Source organism: Pezoporus flaviventris, unplaced genomic scaffold, assembly GCF_033815535.1.
Source record: "Pezoporus flaviventris isolate CSIRO_AGI_PZ_B2104156 unplaced genomic scaffold, CSIRO_AGI_Pfla_v1 ptg000005l, whole genome shotgun sequence".
Lineage (NCBI taxonomy): Eukaryota > Metazoa > Chordata > Aves > Psittaciformes > Psittacidae > Pezoporus > Pezoporus flaviventris.
The window spans coordinates 12,853,446-12,871,523 of NW_026892553.1; the positions used below are offsets into that span (position 1 = coordinate 12,853,446).

The 18,078-nt window shown below is 47.8% G+C and overlaps 1 protein-coding gene across 5 annotated transcripts in view; it reads left to right on the forward strand.

Annotated features, from left to right (window-relative positions):
* The first annotated feature begins 397 nt into the window (after nt 1-397).
* LOC133265495 (uncharacterized) overlaps nt 398-18,078 on the forward strand; it is a 29,117-nt gene continuing 11,436 nt past the window's right edge. For 3 of the 5 annotated variants that reach the window (XR_009741974.1, XR_009741973.1, XR_009741975.1), the window contains exons 1-3: nt 398-1,301; nt 11,557-11,645; nt 13,124-13,188. Coding sequence is in view for 2 of the 5 variants with exons in the window: in XM_061446097.1 (XP_061302081.1) it covers nt 948-1,301; nt 11,557-11,645; nt 13,124-13,188; nt 15,252-15,415 (672 nt within the window). In the remaining 3 variants the exon portion in view is untranslated. Of the gene's footprint in view, nt 1,302-11,556; nt 11,646-13,123; nt 13,189-15,251; nt 15,432-18,078 lie in introns of those variants that run through there. The other 2 variants (XM_061446098.1, XM_061446097.1) reach the window with 2 other exon arrangements.

Below are 18,078 nucleotides of genomic sequence, written 5' to 3' on the forward strand. Positions count from 1 at the left end.
TAGTGTTGGATGGAAAGTTGCTAAAATGGAAGGAAAGTTGCTAAAATGGAAGGGAAGTTGCAGAGCGATGCAGAAGACAAAGAGGTCTGCAGGAACTTGATTGCTGATGCTGACACAGTAGGAGCCCTGCTCAGGTAAGTGAAGGCAGGAAAGGCAGCTCCTACCCGCTTGAGAATGAGCACCTTTGGCCGCTAAAGCTTCCCCCAGCAGTGGGGCTGTGGTGCTCATCATACTGTGGTTGGTCTCTTGCAGCTTTTTGAAGCTCTTCCGTCACAATCCATGTATATCAGACAAAGGAGAAGAGTCCTGTCTCACTGGATGCAGGTCTTAGTCCAAACCCCAGTGGGTGAGAGAAAAGCTTGTCTAACGAACACACAGGGCTCTGGCTATGTGATCCCATAAATGAAGGCTCAGCTTTTCCTTGAGCGTGGAATGTGTTTGCTGGTGTTGCAGGGTCCATGGGTACAGCTCCTCCTGCAAGTGAGTGTAGCTGCTTTGGAGCTGGTCCTCGGTGCTGGAGTGGTGTAGCCCAGGGCAGTGATGGTGGCTGGCCCCATCCCACACCAGACGACTGCGGGCAGGTAGCAGAGACCTGTGTGTAAAGCGGAGCTCACAGCTCTAGTGCGCAGGGCTTGTGCCCACCCTTGCAGCATCTCCTGGCTCCTGCTCATCTTCTTTGCTCTTCCCCAGGCAGCCTCCGCCTCTGCACCCCCCTGAAACCTGTAACAAGCTGCACAAACTGCCAAGAGAGAGGAGACCTCTGTGGGATTGGCAGGTTTCACTGATCTGCTTAAAATTCAAGTGCAGATGGGAATACAGGAGCCCTGGGAAGGTGGTGATGGGAGCTGCAATGTTGTCTCCAAGCAGCATATACCATAGATTAGTACAGACCAAATGATAAATTTTGGGCATCTGATTTCATGAGGTCAGGTAAGGAATCCATCTAAATGAGTGGTTTCATCCTCCTGGATGAAGTACAATGTGGCATACAGTGCAATACCTGCTGTTTCACAGTGAGTTTAATCAGACCTTGCCTTGGTGCCGCAGGGCATCAAGTGGGAGCTCTCAAGGGTTTGTTCTGCAGGATACGGGTGCCTTGGCCCTCTTCTTATCCCTGTGCTGGGAGTGGGGAAAGGACTTGTCCCCACTGTGCAGATGTGGCTGCCAGCCTGGGATCCATCCTACAGGTGTCCGTCTGTCCATCCCACATGGTGCACCAGAGATATGTCTGTCCTGCTTTTTGTGCCTTGGGGCCTGGATGTGAACACTGCCACCATCTCAATACAGGGCACTGCTGGCTGGTGAGGAACTCTCTAGTCCTCTGGGTTGGTGAGAAATGTCTGTGGAAAGGTTTCATGTTCTTTCCTGATGGGTCTGGGAGGGGGAGGAAAAAAATGAATTTTTTAAGGGAAAAGAGTTTCCTTCGTGCTATGGGATTGTGCAGCCTCTCAGGAAATGTTTATTCTGGTGAATGTCTGTGATCAGATGAAGTGGTTGGAGCTGGGTCACTAATAAAACACTAGATATTTGCATTTCTCTTTCAAACTGTGTTCAAAGCACCAGGCATGAGAAGTGGCACTTGATGGGCAATTACTGTTGCATTGGTTGATACCTGACTCAGGTCTGCCTGATGTCTGATCATGCCAGATCTCCAGAGAGGCACAGAGCTCACCTGGGAATGGGTGTTTAAAAGTGCATCATCCAATTCATGTACAAAGCAGATGAATGGCCTTATAAATATGATCAGTCATTTGTTTGCTTAAGTCAATCATTGCCCCTTTGAAAATCCAAATCCCTGTTCATCTTCAGTCAGAGCTGCCAGCTTCTGTTCTCTTTCTAATATATTTATTTTTAATATCTAGCTGCTAGTGTGGCTGCGTTCCGCCCAAAATGCCAGGGGACAAACGTGTGCTACCTCGCTGGTGAGAACACCCTGGGGAAGCAACGTGATTGTGTTTGTGTGTGAGCAGTGACAAAACTGAAGTGTAAATAAGGGCTCAAGCTGTATGAATCTGACACTGCCCTGGGTGCTTCTGGGTGGTAAATCCGTGTGTCCCAAACGGATGAGGTGGCAGGAGGCTGTCTCAGCTGCCACCTGCTGCAGTGTAGAGTCTGTGAGTGAAGAAGGAAGCGATGAACACAAACCTCCCTGGGCGAGAGCTTTTCCTCTTGCAGTTGTGGTGTCTGCACTGCACCAGAGTTAAGCCATGTGAGGCCATTGGGCTTTGGGGTGTGTGGCCCAATGGGATTGTCCTTGTCCCCCAGAACAGGCTTTGTTTCTCTGCTGGCACTGGGAAAGGTGCTAAAATTGCCCCAAGGAGACCTATGATGGGGCCCATCTCTGTAGGAAATAACAACTATTTCATTACATTCAATACAGCCTCATCTCAAAACGTTGCTACTCACAGGGTGTAAGGAAGGGCTGCTGTCCCTGTGGCCCCCAGCTCCATCAACAGCTGTATCTGGGGAGAAGCAGGTATTAATCCAGGAAGGGATATTCTAGGGAAGCAGAGGGGCTGGCTCTGAGGTCAAGTACTGGGAAGAGGTTTGGCCTCAGCGCTGCTGAGGGCTGTTTCTAGAGAAAAAATGTATTTATAGAACGGCCCAGAAATAGCAGTGTGATGTCTCTGCAAGTGCTGCAGGCCCCTTGTTTCCTGCATTTGGGGTGGCTTGGCCATTTAAAGTATTTCAGGCATGGCACAATATCAGCTGCCATCAAAGCTTGCACGGAAGAGCAAGAAGAGCCTGGGCACGGCAGCGGCAGCCCTGAGCTCTCTGCCCAGAACTGCACATGAGCTGTGCCATTCTTCCCCCAACTGTTTTCTTTCTGAGGGTGTTTGCAAGCACTGCAGTCTATTATTAGTATCTTTATGTGTGGAGTGCAAGTAGTTTAGAGACAAAAGGCAGTTCAACTCTACTTAATCCTTCTCTTTACTCCCACCCCGATGCCTGGCTTTCCTATGGGAGCTGCAGCTCTGCCCTTTCGAGTTCCCCCTTCAAGAAGCTGCAGAAAGGATGAGGGGAAGACAAGTCCCCACATTGCTACCCACACACAGCCCTTCCCTGGAACTAAATGCCCTTAAGGTCCTTTTCCAACTCAAACCGTTCTACAATTCTACTGTTTTTTAATCTCCATCCACGTTGGGAACTCGGCAGGATCCCCTCTGCCCAGCCCATTGCTCGCAGGGCTGTGATGGGGCTGCACGTTTGGCACTGTCTCTGTCCGGCTCCCCTCTCCCAGAGGTGGAAACAACCCTGCTCCATTTGCCCCTGGGCAGTGAGACAAGAAGGGGCAAACCTCACATTTTTTCCGTATATCACAAAGTGGTTCTTACCCTGCCAAAATCCAGCAGGGATACAGGCAGGGAAAGGTCCCTTATGCTCCCTGGGAAGTCCCATGCGTGTTTGGCCTGGCTGTGAGCTTTTGGAAAGGGCTGGTGTGCCCAGGCTCTGTGTCAGAGCTCGAAGCTTTTGGCTCTGTTGGGAAATTGATGGCAAAGGAAATATTCCCATTGATTTCAAGAGGCCAAATCAAGGCTAAAAGCCGTGTGCATTAAGTTTCGTTCACTGTAGCATTTGCATTGATTTGTCTTGTACCAGCACTGTTCCATGTAGGAGCAGGACACATCCCACAAGACAGCTTGCAAGATCAGATCTATACCGCGCACAGTTAGGGAGGAACTTCTCTGTGAAATCCGCTGTCTAAAGGATATCTGGCTTTGCCACTACATGTTCTTTCCTAATAAAACCCCTTCCCAACAGCAGCTAGTGCAAACTTAATTTGATATATATAATTTGAGGAGTGAGGGGCTGCAGTATGACCAGAGCTCAGGAGTTATGCATAACAGTGATTAAAATATAACCCTGTCTCCTTCCTGCGGGTGAGGGTTGGGCCTTTTTTTACCCCCGGAGCACTGCTGGGGCTTGTGTGGGGGTGCAGAAGGGCGCCAATCCCTGTGGATACTGAGAGCTGATGAGATGAAATGGAAATTGAGGTTTCCTCAACAAGAGAGGGTGGTTTGGCTTTGCCTTCCTGCAGGAAGAGGCCACCAACTCCTACAGGATCCAGGTGGAAATGAGCTGTGTTGTTTTCCCATGAGACAGGCAAGCAGGACCAAGGGCCAGATGTGGTCTGTGGTTGACTGAGCTTAACTTGCCCCATGGTGAAACCCCACGGACTTGCTCATATGAGCATGGACCTTATAGGAAAACACCAATATGAGCTGTTAGAATGAAGCAGCAGACAGAGGTTCGTCTCATCTGAAGACTGTTTCCATTTCTTAAGCCAAACAACTAAACCACAGCAAAGGTAACACTTTCTGGGTGGGGGGTTGCATGAGAAAGTGGGGTAGTTGTGCATTTTATGGTCTGTTTAATTTATGTGTTGGTGGTTTTTGTGTGGAATCCTTGTATCATGCATGCTCCCCTCTAGTTTAACCAGCTTTTTCTCACAGTAATACCTACAACTGCTTCTCTGGAAGAAACAGTGGTGTTCTTCCCTGTGTTAATGTGATTAACGTGACTGGTGGTTTGGTGTTACAGGGGCTGGAGATTTTGCCCCATTGTATTCTTTGTGGTGTTTCTCTTTCACATGCTCTTTGGAGAGGTGAGCCAAAAAGCCAGCTGTCCGTCTCACCCTGGGCATGTCCCTCTTGGTTCTGAGCCAGACAAACCAGGCTTTACTGGGCTGCATCCCATGCTGGAGGCCAAACTGAGCCCTTCATGCCTAACTGATTACTGAGTTGCCCTCTGCGCTCATGGGGATTTTCAAGCAAAGCAAGTGACCAAGGGAGATACTGAGGCAATGGCTGCATGGGTGGGTAGAGCTTCCATCTGCCACTGTGGTGAGAGCAGGAGGTGCAGGGGTGGGATGTGTGTTAGGGCTAATGTATCAGGGTGTTATTGCAGACAGCAACCTCACTGTGTTTCACCCCTGTGTCCCCTGCATCTCTGGGAGCTGCTGCTGTCCCAGGCTGCCTGGGTGTTGCCCCGTTCTGTCTGTGCTGGGGCAGTAACATGGTGAGGGGCAGTGGCAATGTGGAGGGAGTCCATGGAAAAATCACAGATAAATAGGTGATGGTGGAAAAACCCTCGGTGCAAGGAGATGAGGAGGAGCCCAGGCTCATGAGTGCTGCTCTGTACTGTCCTTCAGGCTACACACTGTGCTTTGCACTGGGGCAATGCTCAGAGCTGGTCCCTGGCTCTACCAGCATCCCAACCTGACCCATCATCCCATCTCACAGCCTTCTCCTTTTTCCCTTGCCTGTAGCTGCCCCTCCTTGGAGATCTCCATCCCTCTTCGTCAAATTAGCCCAGTGCAGCCACAGGCAAGAGCATTCCTGGATGGTGGCTGAGCAGACCCAGGGCTGTTGTGGGACAGAGCTGCACTTGATTTTGATCATTCAAAAGCCTCCTGCTTGCTCCCTGCACCTCCTTGACTCTTTTTCTTTGTAGTACACAGGTGATGTCCCAGCCAGGGGGACACGGTGACAGTGCTGGCTCCTCGCTGCCTTCCCTGCTCCTCTGGCACACAGAAGAAAGGTGTGGGAAGGTAGAAATATTGACTTGGTGTGTGTCCAGCTCCTTCTTTCTTCCACTTTCTGGCCTGGGTCAATCAAGGCCACTGGGCCAGGGCTGGGTTTCCAGCCAGACTCAAGCCTGAGCCAGAGCTCCATCACAAAGCCTCTGTCCCCGCATCTCCTCTTTAATATTTATGTCCTGGCTGCAGAGGTCAAAAATACTTCTAATCGATAAAATAGTTTGACAAAATCAATCAATAGAACATTATAAACAGTGCTGAAAGATGGAGGAGAGATCCTCTGGCTGTAAAACAGTGCTGCTGTGCGAAGCTTCTCTGGACAAGGTGCTTGAATTGCTTTCTGGGCTGCGAGTGCACACTGAAGCCAGCTCATGTTAAGTTTCTCGTCACCACCCCCGAAGTCATTCTCTGCAGTTGCCCTGATCAGGCAGTCTATAACAGATCCTCACAATAATGTCCCCCATTGATGTTCTCCTTTTGACCTTGACTCACAAGCTCTCTGTTGATTCATCACCTGTGCCCAGGCACAGTCATCCCACCATGCTTCCGTGATGCCAATGATATCATATCCCTGTAGTCGTGTACACATCTCTAATTCCTCTTGTTTGTTCCCCATACTATGGGTGTCTGTAATGAGGCACCTAAGCCAAGCTCCAAATAAAGCCGACGCATTGGCTGGAGCGGCTGAAATAGCTCCGCACTGCTCCAAGCATTTATTACAGGTGCTGGCAACTGACCAAGAGTGTCGGGATGGATCCCCCAACACATATAGTTTAAAGCTATCTTGACCAGCCTGGCAAGTATCCTACCAAAACAGTTCTTCCCCCTTTTTGTCACCGGCTCCACCAGCCCCCGGTAGACCTGGTCTCCCAAATCGAGCCTCATGTTCTAAATACCCAAACCCCTGACTATGGCACCACTGTTCTAACCATTTATTAACCTGCCAAATCCACCTAGCCTTTTTAAGGTCCTCCCTTCTGACCTGGAGGATCAGTGAAAAAACTGCCTGAGCTCCAGAGCCCCTAACCACCTCTCCCAGGGCTCTGTAGTCGTTCTGAATGATTCCTAGGCTGCTGCTGTCAATATTGCTAGCACCCACATGGACCACAAGAAGTGGATAATAGTCAGTGGGACTTAGACCAGACAGCCTCTCTGCAACATCCCTGATCTGAGCCCCTGGTAGGCAGCACACCTCCCTTGAGACTGGGTCAGGCTGACAGATGGGTGCCTCTGTGCCTTTCAAAGTAGAGTCCCCTACTACTATGACCCGCTGCTTTTTCCTGGCAGCACCAGTAGCGATCCTCTTTACTGGTGCCTCAGCCGGTTGTTCATTTGGTGCAGCCTGCATTTCCTTGTTAGCCCCTTGCAGTTCTGGGTGGGGACGTCAGGTTTTGGAGGAAGTGCCTCACTTTTAATTGTCCTCTTCCTCCTTTTTTGTTTGTTTGTTTGTTACTAGTTCCCATCTTCCTGCATTAACACTCTCCTTTTCTGTATGCGCTATGGTGGACGCTTGAGGCCCCCGCATGGTTTGGGTCTGGGGCAAGCAGTGCTGCTTCCGCTCAGCTTCCCTGACAACTTTCAGCCTATTGGCAGCATCCCGCAGCTCAGCCCCTGCTGCAGGAGGACCTCCACTGAGTGCAGCCCTGCCCATTGTGCACCCTCACCTCAAGAGACCAGCGCAGGCACTTTCCACACCCTGCGCCCTGCGCTGCAGCCTCCCCTCATTGGCTCTGTCTGGTGCTGCCACTGCTGAGGCAGCCAGAGCAGAGCCCCCAGACCAGGCCCTATCCCTGAGGTGGGTGCTCCCCATCCCACCTGTGCCAACTGCTGCCCTGCCTGCCGTGCCGTGCCGTGCCCTGTGGGTCCCTGCTCACCTCAGTGGAGCTGCCGCTCCAGCGCAAGGCCTGTCGAGGGCTCGAGGCTCCCTCGATGGCTCTCACCACTCAGAATGAAGGCTGCTGGATGTGGGGTTTCCCTTGCTCCACTGCTGAAGGTTCCTCCCTGGAGCCGCTCACCTCAGCAAGTGTCGGAGTGCCCTGCACAGCCCGTGTGACGCTGCAGCCACACGCGTTATTTTTCCTTTGCTCAGTGAAAGCCCATGAGATGTAAACTGTGACGGTTCTGCAGATACCACAGATCACTTCCTTGGCAAAGTATTTGGTACATGTATGTGTTCTGTTGTGGGCTGCAGCTGTAGGTGTGAACCAGCAGGGCCCCTCCGGGAGAAGGTGAGTGCGTGGTGCCTTGTGTGAAAGAACAGGCACCGTGCTCCTGCCCAAAGCTTAAACCTCATGGTGCTATCTGCTCCTGGAAGGTGGAGACGGCTTAATTCAGCAGCTCAGATCCTGGCACCATGGAAGAGAGGTCCAGAGCTGTGTGTGAGGGAGCTGAGGATGTGGATTTGCAGACCCTGGGGCTGGCAAGTGAACAGGCAAAAGAGAAAAACCTAGTAACTGCTGTGCTGTACCGTACCGGGGATGGGTGCTGGGTGGGCCGCAGTGAGCAACAGCTCGATTGTAGAGCTGCCATCACCCTCAGGTGAGTTCCGCATGGGTTGTTCATATCAGTAATTACTGACTTGGGAGCGTAGCCCGTGTCTCCTCATTGCGTCAATCCCTTGTGCTGCTAGGGGTTGATCTACCCAGGGACCAGATCATGTCCAGAAAACCAGCTGGACTTTGCAGAAGACTCAGGGCAGTGAGAAGAACAGGGGCTGGGCTCTCCCACCCCAAGAAGCCCCAGGTTAAGTTGTTGGCTGTGCTTGACATTACTGTTAATAGGTTAAGGTGTGGGGCAGCTGAGTGCCCTGTGCTGCTCACACACCAGTGAAGGGCCTGGAGAAGGCTGAACTGAACCAGCCTGTTCTCTGGGAATCGCTAAGGTCTCTAGGCAGGGGGAGTGCCTCACCTTACTTAAGGTTCCCACTGGATTAAAGCTCCTGGTGTTAGATATATGTATTTATATTGCCACTGCAGAGCTAACGGTGCTAGGCTCTACGGAAGCATTGTAAATATGAGTCTTTCCCTGTCACCTGCACTCGTCTTGATTTTAGAGTACTTGGTGGTACCTGGAGTATTTAACAGCACTTGAGCTCTGACTAATGGTTACAGATGCACATAAGACAGAAAGATCAGCAGCTCAGCTGTCTGATTAATATGTAAATGTACCCAGTTATGTGTGACTGCTGTTAATGAAGTAACTCACACTTCTGCCTCCATATATCAAAGGTGATTGATGGAAAAGTGCTTTAGGTGCCTGTTGAAAAGTGTAAAAGTTGTTTTTGTCTCTATCTTCCCTTTAAAAACAGTCTGTAGACCCAGGGCTGAGATTTCCTAAGGGAGAAAAACCAACCCAGTGAGTTTAATCTAAACTAATCCAAATTGTTGGCCAAGCTCCTGCAGTATCTGTAAATTCTCGGATAGGAATAATCCATCAGGATCTTGTATAACAATCCACATGGTATCTTAAATAAACCTCTTTGGCTGTAGCTTGCAGCTGACACCTACTGTGAATTATTTGATGATACTTTATATGAAGGGCTGTAGGCTGAAATGAATGTTGTGGTGAAGGCAGGAGGCCCCAGCCCAGTGAAAGATGTGCCTGCACTGCTGCTTGCAGCCCTGCTCCCCAGCCTGCCTTTTGCTGGGCTACACCAAGCAGTGATGGAGGGATGAAATGGAGATCTGCCTGCCCTTGGTGGGATTCCGTTGCTCATGAGACTGCCTGTGTGTCTCCTGGTCATGCAAGAAACGTTGTGTTTGTAATCCAAAGACTAGCTGTTTCCCTTTCCTGGTGTTGCAGTGCATGGTTTGTGTTGGAGTTAAAGCCTTGGGGTGGTGTCTTTGTTGAGTCGGTACGGTTTTGCCCTTTATTTATTATTTTTAGGATGGTTTTTTCAGCTTTGAAAGTTTCCTGAGGTTTCACTGTCTGGGGACACTGAGCAGTCATCTGGTCTTCAAGTTCTACGGAACTGTATTAAAAGAGAAACTGTTACGGAATAGAGCAAGTTGCCCAGAGAAGCTGTGTCTGCCCTATCCCTGGCAGTGTTCAAGGCTAGGTTGGACAGGGCTTTGAGCAACCTGCTCTAGTGGAATGTGTCCCTGCCCATGGCAGGGGTTGGAACTGGATGAGCTTTAAGGTCCTTCCCAGTCCAAACCATTCTGTGATTTGTGCAATGCAAAGGGCTTTCCAGCTGGGGAACAAACACTGCCTGGGAGCTCAGACCTGTAGCACAGGGTGATGGTGGCTGTGCCCAGTAAAGGGCTGTCACCCTCTGCATCTACCCCATACCCTGGCCAAGGAGTTGGGGCAGTGAGACAGGGACTACGCCTCCAGCCCACAACCCTGTGATGTGCCTTTTCCTAGTGGGGAGGACAGTCCTGGAAACACCCCTGAGAACACCACCATGAGTCATATCAGGCTTTCATCCTGCCCCTAAAAACCACTGTGTGTGTTTCAAGATCACTCTGCAAAGTAAAGACCATTACACTGGAACTGGCTGGGGGAGGGAAGGGGGGGGACAGGTTTTGCAGTGGTAGTGAAATTTGGGGCGATGCTGCAAGCAAAGCCTTGCAAAATGACTGCTCCCTGGGACAGGAGCTGTAAAATGCTCAATTGCTGCAAGATCTCACACAGATAACATGTACTACAGTGTGTGGCTGTCGAAGGGGTTTAAAATTTTCAAAACCTGGCATAGCTCCCCTTTGGTTCATTTTGCTTACTTTTGCAGGAATTTTAGGGGCTCAGAGCACACATCATTATCGCCTCCTTTCCAGGCTGTGGGGACTCGCAGCCTATCCCCCTTGGCAAAGCCCTGTCCCAGCAGCTTTCCCTATAAAGCATCTTGCATTGCTGTCTCCTGGTCATAGTATCTGGTAGCTTGCTAAGGCTAAAATTGCTTTGTCCAAAATTTTTCATGCCTCCAGCCAGATTGCTTTTAGTGTTGGTTTTAGTCAGGCATTTTCTCAGAGCAGCACTTGGAGTGCTGTGAAGTTTCTTTCTTAAAGATATTGTTAATGTTCCCTCTATCAGCAGAAGCATTGGTGTGCAAAGGCAGGGGAGTGACCTGGCAGAAAGGCGGCTGGTCCCGATGCCACCAGCAGCAACACAAATCACAGCCGCGTAGGCACTGCCCTCAGGGCTGGTTTCAGTTTTGGAGAGAGGAGGATTTAGGACAGAATACCCCTTGTTTTGGCTTGCAGGAGAGCTCTACAGTGGGTGTGAGGGCAGCAGGGTGACCCGCGGCTCCAGCCGCGGCAGCTCAGTGCTGGTGAATTCCAGCTCCTGACCACCATTTGGACATTTTCTCCTTAAATAAGCACCATTGCTGGCTCTGAAGGTTTTTCATTGCCATTATTTTTACTGGCAATCACTCTCACAACTTTTTCCCCTAAATGCAGCAATCTGAACACACGCTCTAACGTTTTAAGTGCTGGTTTCTTTTATTTTCTTCTTGTTCCTCTAATGCAGGAGAATCAGCTCCTTGTAAGCACTGGCACAGATAATGGTTTATTGTATTCTGGATGACAAATTGGTTTAAGATAATTATTAGGCTGATGTTTAAAGCTTTCAATGCAAATCAATGCAATTAAACATGAAACAATACTTCATAATTCATACAGAGAAAGATCTTTGTCTGCAGCTAATGTTTCAGAAGATGTTACATGAGGATTGTTCAGTTCCTCTTATACCAGTGTCCAGCTAATGGGTGCTGAACTGGGACTGTAACACTGTTGTTTCTCTCTTGATGTCTCATAGGTTTTCCTGGTCATTCTCTTTTGCTCACTGTTTCTGAGGTAAAATACAGCTACTCTTTCAGGAATTCCTAGGCCTCTGTCAGGAATCCCATCCTCTCTAGAATGTGTTTCACAGCATTGTATGTGTGCTGATGCCCCCACTGTGTAAGGAGGGGTGTTCCCGGCCAGCTGGAGGGGCAAAGCCACCACGTGAGAGGGTCTCCAGCACTGATCCAAAATGCTGAGGGGCTGAGACACCCTTCTTCTGTTTCTCCATGACAGCAGGTGGCTTCAGCATCTTGTTCCAGACTTGTGTTATCCTCCTGCTGTAGGTGCCCTGTGCCGCCTCCTCTTCCCACCTTCCTTGAAAGGTAGGTCAGAGAGCAAATCAACGGTTATTTAGGTTGTGTTCCATGTGAACTGGTCTGTTCTTCATATGGGAGATGTTTAAGGGTTCAAAAATGCAAAATAGTAAAAAACTGCCAATCTCCAGGACAGATTGGGTAAAAACACAGTGAAGGATACAGTCCTCCATTGAAACACTGAGGAGATGAGTCTTGTCCATCACCCGCCTCACACGATGAGGTGTAGGACACTAGAGTTGATTATTTGTTCTTGCCCAAGATGATTTGGTTTCACATCTCCCATTTTTGGAGATGTGCCTCACTTCTCTGGGCTCCCCTGGGTAGGAGCGTTTGCCCTGCTCCCATCTAATCCCTGCAGTGAGCAGCAGGAGGTTTTGTGGGCTGTGAGGGGATGACCATGGCTGGTGGGGTCAGACTGCAGCAGAAGAACAGCAGTCTGGGTTCTGACTTTTATGTCAAAATTTCTGACAGATTTTTATCCAGTGAATATTTGTTGGTTTTGCAATGGAAATATTCTTAGTGTAGGGTGAACTTTAGGAACTTCAGAAGAGCTGGTCACTCCTTATTAAATGCTATTGTAGCTCACAGACCTAATGTATCTATATCTATATATAAATATGGATGTAGTATATTCACTTTGCTCTCATGTGACAGGTAACTCATGTATTAATAATTACAGCACAGATCTTAGATCCTTCTGGGTGGCGAGTGTCCAAAATTTCTTCAGTTTGAACCTGTCTTAAGGCTGCAAATGCTTTGATCCTGCATTGCAAAAATAGGCTTGAAGTTATTCAGGAGACATCCAGTATTTCAAAGCCAGGTTTCTTAATTTGACACTGCTTTAAAACTTGGCTGCTAAGCAGAGCCAGCCTCTGCCTCCCTTGCTAAGAGGGGGTGTTATAGGTGTGCACCTTGAAGTCCTAAAGCAACCTCATGTTGAATTCAGCTTCACTCTGTCATTTGCATTGCAGCCATAGCTGGATCTTTTATGGCAGATTTTTTTTCTACCTTTCAATTCTAAACCAATTTAAAGCCTTTTAATGGCAGTAAGTGTACACCTGATCTACCATTTTCAGGCTGCAGTGTATGTTGTCTCACAGCAGCATTAATTCCAGCACCTGAGGCTGGAGAAGGGCTTGCTGCCGTCAAACTGGTGAGCAGCAATGGATCTGTGCTATTTAATTAGAAGCAGCAGCTGCTTCCCACAGAGCTGCTCACACACTGCCCGGAGGCAGCTCAAGTGCCAGCTGCCCTGCAGTGCATGGGCCAGCCCTGTCACTGCTTCCTACCCACCCACAGTGGGTGAAGATCCATCAGGGGGCTCCTCTGGTGCTGTTCTAGGCACAAATCTGTCAGATCAACCTCTATGTACAAACCCCATCATTTTTGATCTGAGGTTGAGCATAAACTTGTTCTGGGGACCCTAAAGATAACATAGCACTGAGTAGAATAAAAGATTCAAGCCCACATTTTCCTTCCTGTAGGAGACCACTGCTGGGTTTTGTGCTACAAGTCGCTCTGGGTTTGAGGAAGGCTTTTGGCAGTCCTGGTAAGTCTTGCTTATTACAAACCACCTGGGATGGCAAAGTTGTTGCTGTAGAAGGGACACTGCCTATAAACTCTCCATGTTTACCAAAACCAGTGAAAAATTGTCAAGGAAGAATGTATACTGGCAATGGTTTTTGAATTTTTTAAGGGCAGAAATGAAACCCTATGTTTTGTGGTACGGACATAAACCACCAGGAAACCTGTATCTGTCCAAAGAGGTATAGTGCAGGGTCTTTTTCTTTCCCACTCTCTTCATCCCTGGCCATGTACACAGGTCAAACACTTCTCATCAGCTTCTGGAATACTCAAGGAGAAGGAGGGGTGGGGGAAGGGAAGAAAAAAAAGGAAAAACGCAGATAAAACTGGAAGCAGCAGGACGTGATGGATGTATTTGCATATCATTTTGCATTTGACAATCATAACCTACTTACAGGAGGATGACATCAAGGTCTACTCTGTCAGCAAATCAGTTTTAAGACCTTTGTTTTTTTTTTTCCCCAAACTAAGTTTTCTGCAGTTATTTTCCTTTATAATGCAGGCCCACCCAATCTACCTACTGGGATTTATGAACTGAAGTTTGGCATAGAATTTTTTTATCTGTCATGCCAAAAGTCAGAAACAACCACAGCCTTATTAAGTGGGACTGGAAACTGTGGGGTTAAGGGATAATGATGAGAAATGTGCCTGAGCTAGGGATGTGGGCAGTGGTCAGACACAGACAGCTTCGTGGGGTGGGTTTAGTCTTTAATCAACCAGCTTAACAGCACCAACTGCTGCAAGCCCCCACGCTGGGAGAAACCAGACCCCAGCCCCTTCTCTTGAAACATTTCCTTGTTTAATTCTGGCTCCAAACCTCTTCTATGTGCAAGAAAATGGATTTTCCTTTCATATGGAAAGGAAAATGATGCAAGCAGAGTTCAGTAATTTTCACAATATATTGGGAAGAAGAGGCATATATTTGGACAGGTACCAGCTAAACTCTGCAGAAGAGCCTTTGATGCAGAGAAGGTGCTCGATACATGCAGAAACATTCAATAAATATGCCATGTTTGGGGAAAACCAATTTCAGCTGTGGTCATACTGCGAGATGGAGAGTCTCACGGTGACCCCATGTGTCTGCACAACACGTCTACTACTGCACGCTCTGCACCTGTGGGTCAGAGGACTGGTCACTAGTACCAGCCCTGCAGCTTTGTGAATGGGTTGTATGGATTTTCAGTGGACCTTGGGTTGCCACGGTTGGGCAGCAATGAAAGCAAGCTGCTGCTGTGCCAGGTTTGGAAAAACAGCTGGGGACAGCCCAGCTTGATACCTGTCCTAGGCAAACATGTGTGCGAGGGTATGACTAATGAAGGATGGAGAGTTCTTCCATCACTGTAGGGTTACAGAAAAGAACTTGATATCTTTTTAATGAGATTGCAAATTAGACTGCTAAAGGTAATAATATTGTTGTAATTTACAGAGATATTTGATTCTTCAAAGCTATTGATTAAGGAATTAGAGTAGTATAAAATTAATATAGTACATACTGAGTGAATTTCAAGCCAGTGGATTTACAAGCAGCACAACACGGCAGCAAACAGGGGAGCAAGGGAGCATGTTTCTGCCCAGCTCTAGTGGGGCTCAGGTCTTGCTCTTTTACAATGTAACATGTCTGTCAATGGTTTTGGGGAGAGAGTGGAATATTCATAGATGACAGTAAACTAGAAGGAAGGTGAAGAATGAGGCAGTAAGTTGCTGAGGTTGAGCATTTGGGCTTTGTAGCTTGGCACAAATAAACAGTGTTTGTTTTCAAATAAGGTCAAACGTCAAGCCCTGCATCCTGGAGGCCAGGAGCCAGGCTGTGTTTGCAGGGCAGGGATTTCTGCTCAGACAAGCAGGGAGCCAGGGAATGACTGAGAGATTACAATGAATTAAAGTTTCTCATCCAGCACTGTAGTCTAAAGGTATGGGGATAATTTTGGGGGGATAGAGAGGTTAATTGCAGCTCTGGGAAGGAGGTGCTGTGGTCTCTGTGTTGGATGGATGACACATGAATATTTTTGAAACGTTTGTTCTCTTCAGGTCTCTTAAGAAAACCACTGCTGCTGTGGAAGGATGCAAGAGGAGGTGGGAGAGCACCATGCACTGCGGTGTCTGCCTGGCAGAGGGAAGGAGCTGCGCAGCCGCTGTCATACCTGGCTGAGCAGGGCTGGCTGAGTGGCATGTGTGATGCTCAGCACAGCTGATGTCCTGTGCCTCACTCATGACTTGAAGGCCCCAGTGCCTTCAAAGGTGCTCTGAAGAGATGTACAGAAACACAGCTCTGGTAAAGGCTGCCAGAAGTAGAAGATGATCCCGTTATGGACAGCTGAAGGTTAGGCAAATGCAGAGCAAAGAGGTGTTCCCCAGAGAGCAGATGTGAGAGCACTGGGAGGGTGATTTGCTGCTTGAGGGCTCAGAGTGAGAAGTTATCCTGCTGGTGGGTGATACAGGAGCTGGTTACAGGGGTCCTTTCTGACATTATAATCTATGAACTATGTAGCATGTTTCAAATAATCCCTGCTGGTGGATTAAGTGTGTGACAGCTAAGCCTAGATGGGCTTTGTCCCTCTAAAGCGAGTTGCTTGTTCCCACTTCCTCGCTGTGGCTTTGTGTGCTCTGGACACATCAAGGAATACACAGTCAGGGGAAAGCAGAGGGATTGAGATGATACATTTTGCATTTCCCCTTTGTTGCTGCCTTATCCTCTTCCATAGGTGCTTGGTGAGAGCCAGCTGCAGCCTTCAAGCATTAGAAATATTTAAAAATCATCCCCCTTGCTCAGGGTAGAGGTGGCAATAGCAAACAATGTTCCCTGAGAGATCAATAACACCCTGCAGGAAGCTAAATCGTCCTTTATTAATCTGATGAATTAGCCTGATACAGGAGAGAAGAGATCAACAGCATGGAAAATAAATGCATGCCCTGAAGCAAAGCTTGTCGGCTATAGAAATAGAAGTGTCTTTCCTTTTATCCATAATGAATAATCCTGAAAGTTAGGCTAGGAGGCCAAAGTGACTTCTGAGGTTTATCAGTGCTACGTGGATATGGAAACTTGCTTCTTCCTTTGAAAAGCAATTACACAATCACGCAGAGACAAGCAGTTTCCCTGCTGTGCTGCTGGATTACAAAGCTTGAATGTCTTCCTCCTTATACTTCAAGAGGGCCTGATTCAGCAAAGTAGTTATGTACATGTTTCAGCATCAGAGTCATTCAAGGGAGCTCAGCTTTAGCCTTGCAGATTCAGGATCCTAGTAAAAGGCAAAATGAAAAGGCATCAGACTTCCATCTTGTATTGAAGAAGGCAAAAATGAGTTTTTCATCGTAGGGAAGAAAAAGCAGCTTCTCTAAGCAGCTACACTGAAGAGACAGCCCTGGCTTTTCCCTGCGTTCATGAGGGCAAGTTGTACTTCACCAAGAACTGCTATGACTTTCTCTCTGAAAATGGCATGATTAAGCCATTCCTTATAAACTATGGTCAGATATTTGAAAGTCTCTACACTGTTGCATTGATTTTTTTTTTTTTTTTTTTTTTTTGGCTTTCAAAGGAAAACATTCAGTTTGCCAGTGTGGAGAAGACTCCTGCTGTGATTCGTGCTCCTCCTTTCTTTTGGGAACATGGCACAGCATCACCCAACAATGCTCTGCCTTGGCCAGAGCAGCCCAAACCCAGCAGCTCTGTAGATGGAGCTGGGGCAGGTTCCTGTGGTTGAAGGAGAGTTCTGCTTCCTGTAGCTGCATCAGCTCTGCAGTGCTTGCAGGAGCTTTTGCACACCTGCTGATTTCCTAGTAAAATAAGCACGAACTCTCCTACTGGAGCCAGGGTGACTGAGATGTCATCTTTCACATCATTTTGTGTTTTCATAATAATAACAATTTCAGTTTTTATTTTAAAAGTCCAAGTTTGTAGCTTGAGCTGTCAGAAAATGCTTGAAAATAATTTAAGTCAAATTTAGGATTTGAGGGCATGTCAGAATTTGAGAATGGTTGGAGAAGGCAACTTGCATTGATAGTTACAGCTTTAAAACTGCCATGCGTGTGTGTGTGTGTAATTTGAAAGTGTGCTAAAGTCACTATGGAAGATCTTCAGGCAGAGAAGTGCATAGCTCTTGGTCTATTTTCCTAAGAGAGTTAAGGGCTATATTTCCACCATTGAATTCCACAGTCTGAGTCAGACTGGAATATTGGGGTCTCTCATTCAGCCTTTCCAACTTTTATTTTTTATTTATAGAAGATACAGATACACAAATAGTCTGTGACAGTCATTGGGACTGTGCAAGCCACCAAGCTGTTGCCAAGTAGAAAAAAAGGAATTCTGCAGGTGCAAAACCTGGTTCAAATGATGAACTGCCTCCAGTCTCAACACTTTGCTCATTCCCATCCCTGTGGGCAAATAGGATATTTTTTTGAACCCTTAATCTACAGCATGGAATAAATTTATGTAAAACTGGCACAATGAGGGAGGCTTTTAAGATGTAATAGGTATATCATGGTCCTCTCACATTCTGTGAAATTGCTTTACAGCCAGGCCATAATCGCAATGACAGACATGCTTGATTGAGTTTTGTCTCTCTGTTAATGTATGGAGTCATTTGCAGGTGAAAGTGAAGAGCTGTGTATACCTGTGAAACTGGGGATGCACTGAAAATTTATCCTTTTAATACTGAGCGTGGAGATTCCTCTGTGTTATTATAGGAGTGTGTCTTTGGAAGCTTCTCATTATAACCGTAATTTATTTTTTAGTGGTTTTCCCCCATAAAGTAGTATTAGAGATTAAGGAGCATATATTTCAGGTGATAGTGAAAACAGGCAAGGTACTGACAAAGCGAGTGCGTGAGAGATGGTAAAGATGACTCATTTCTCTAATGCA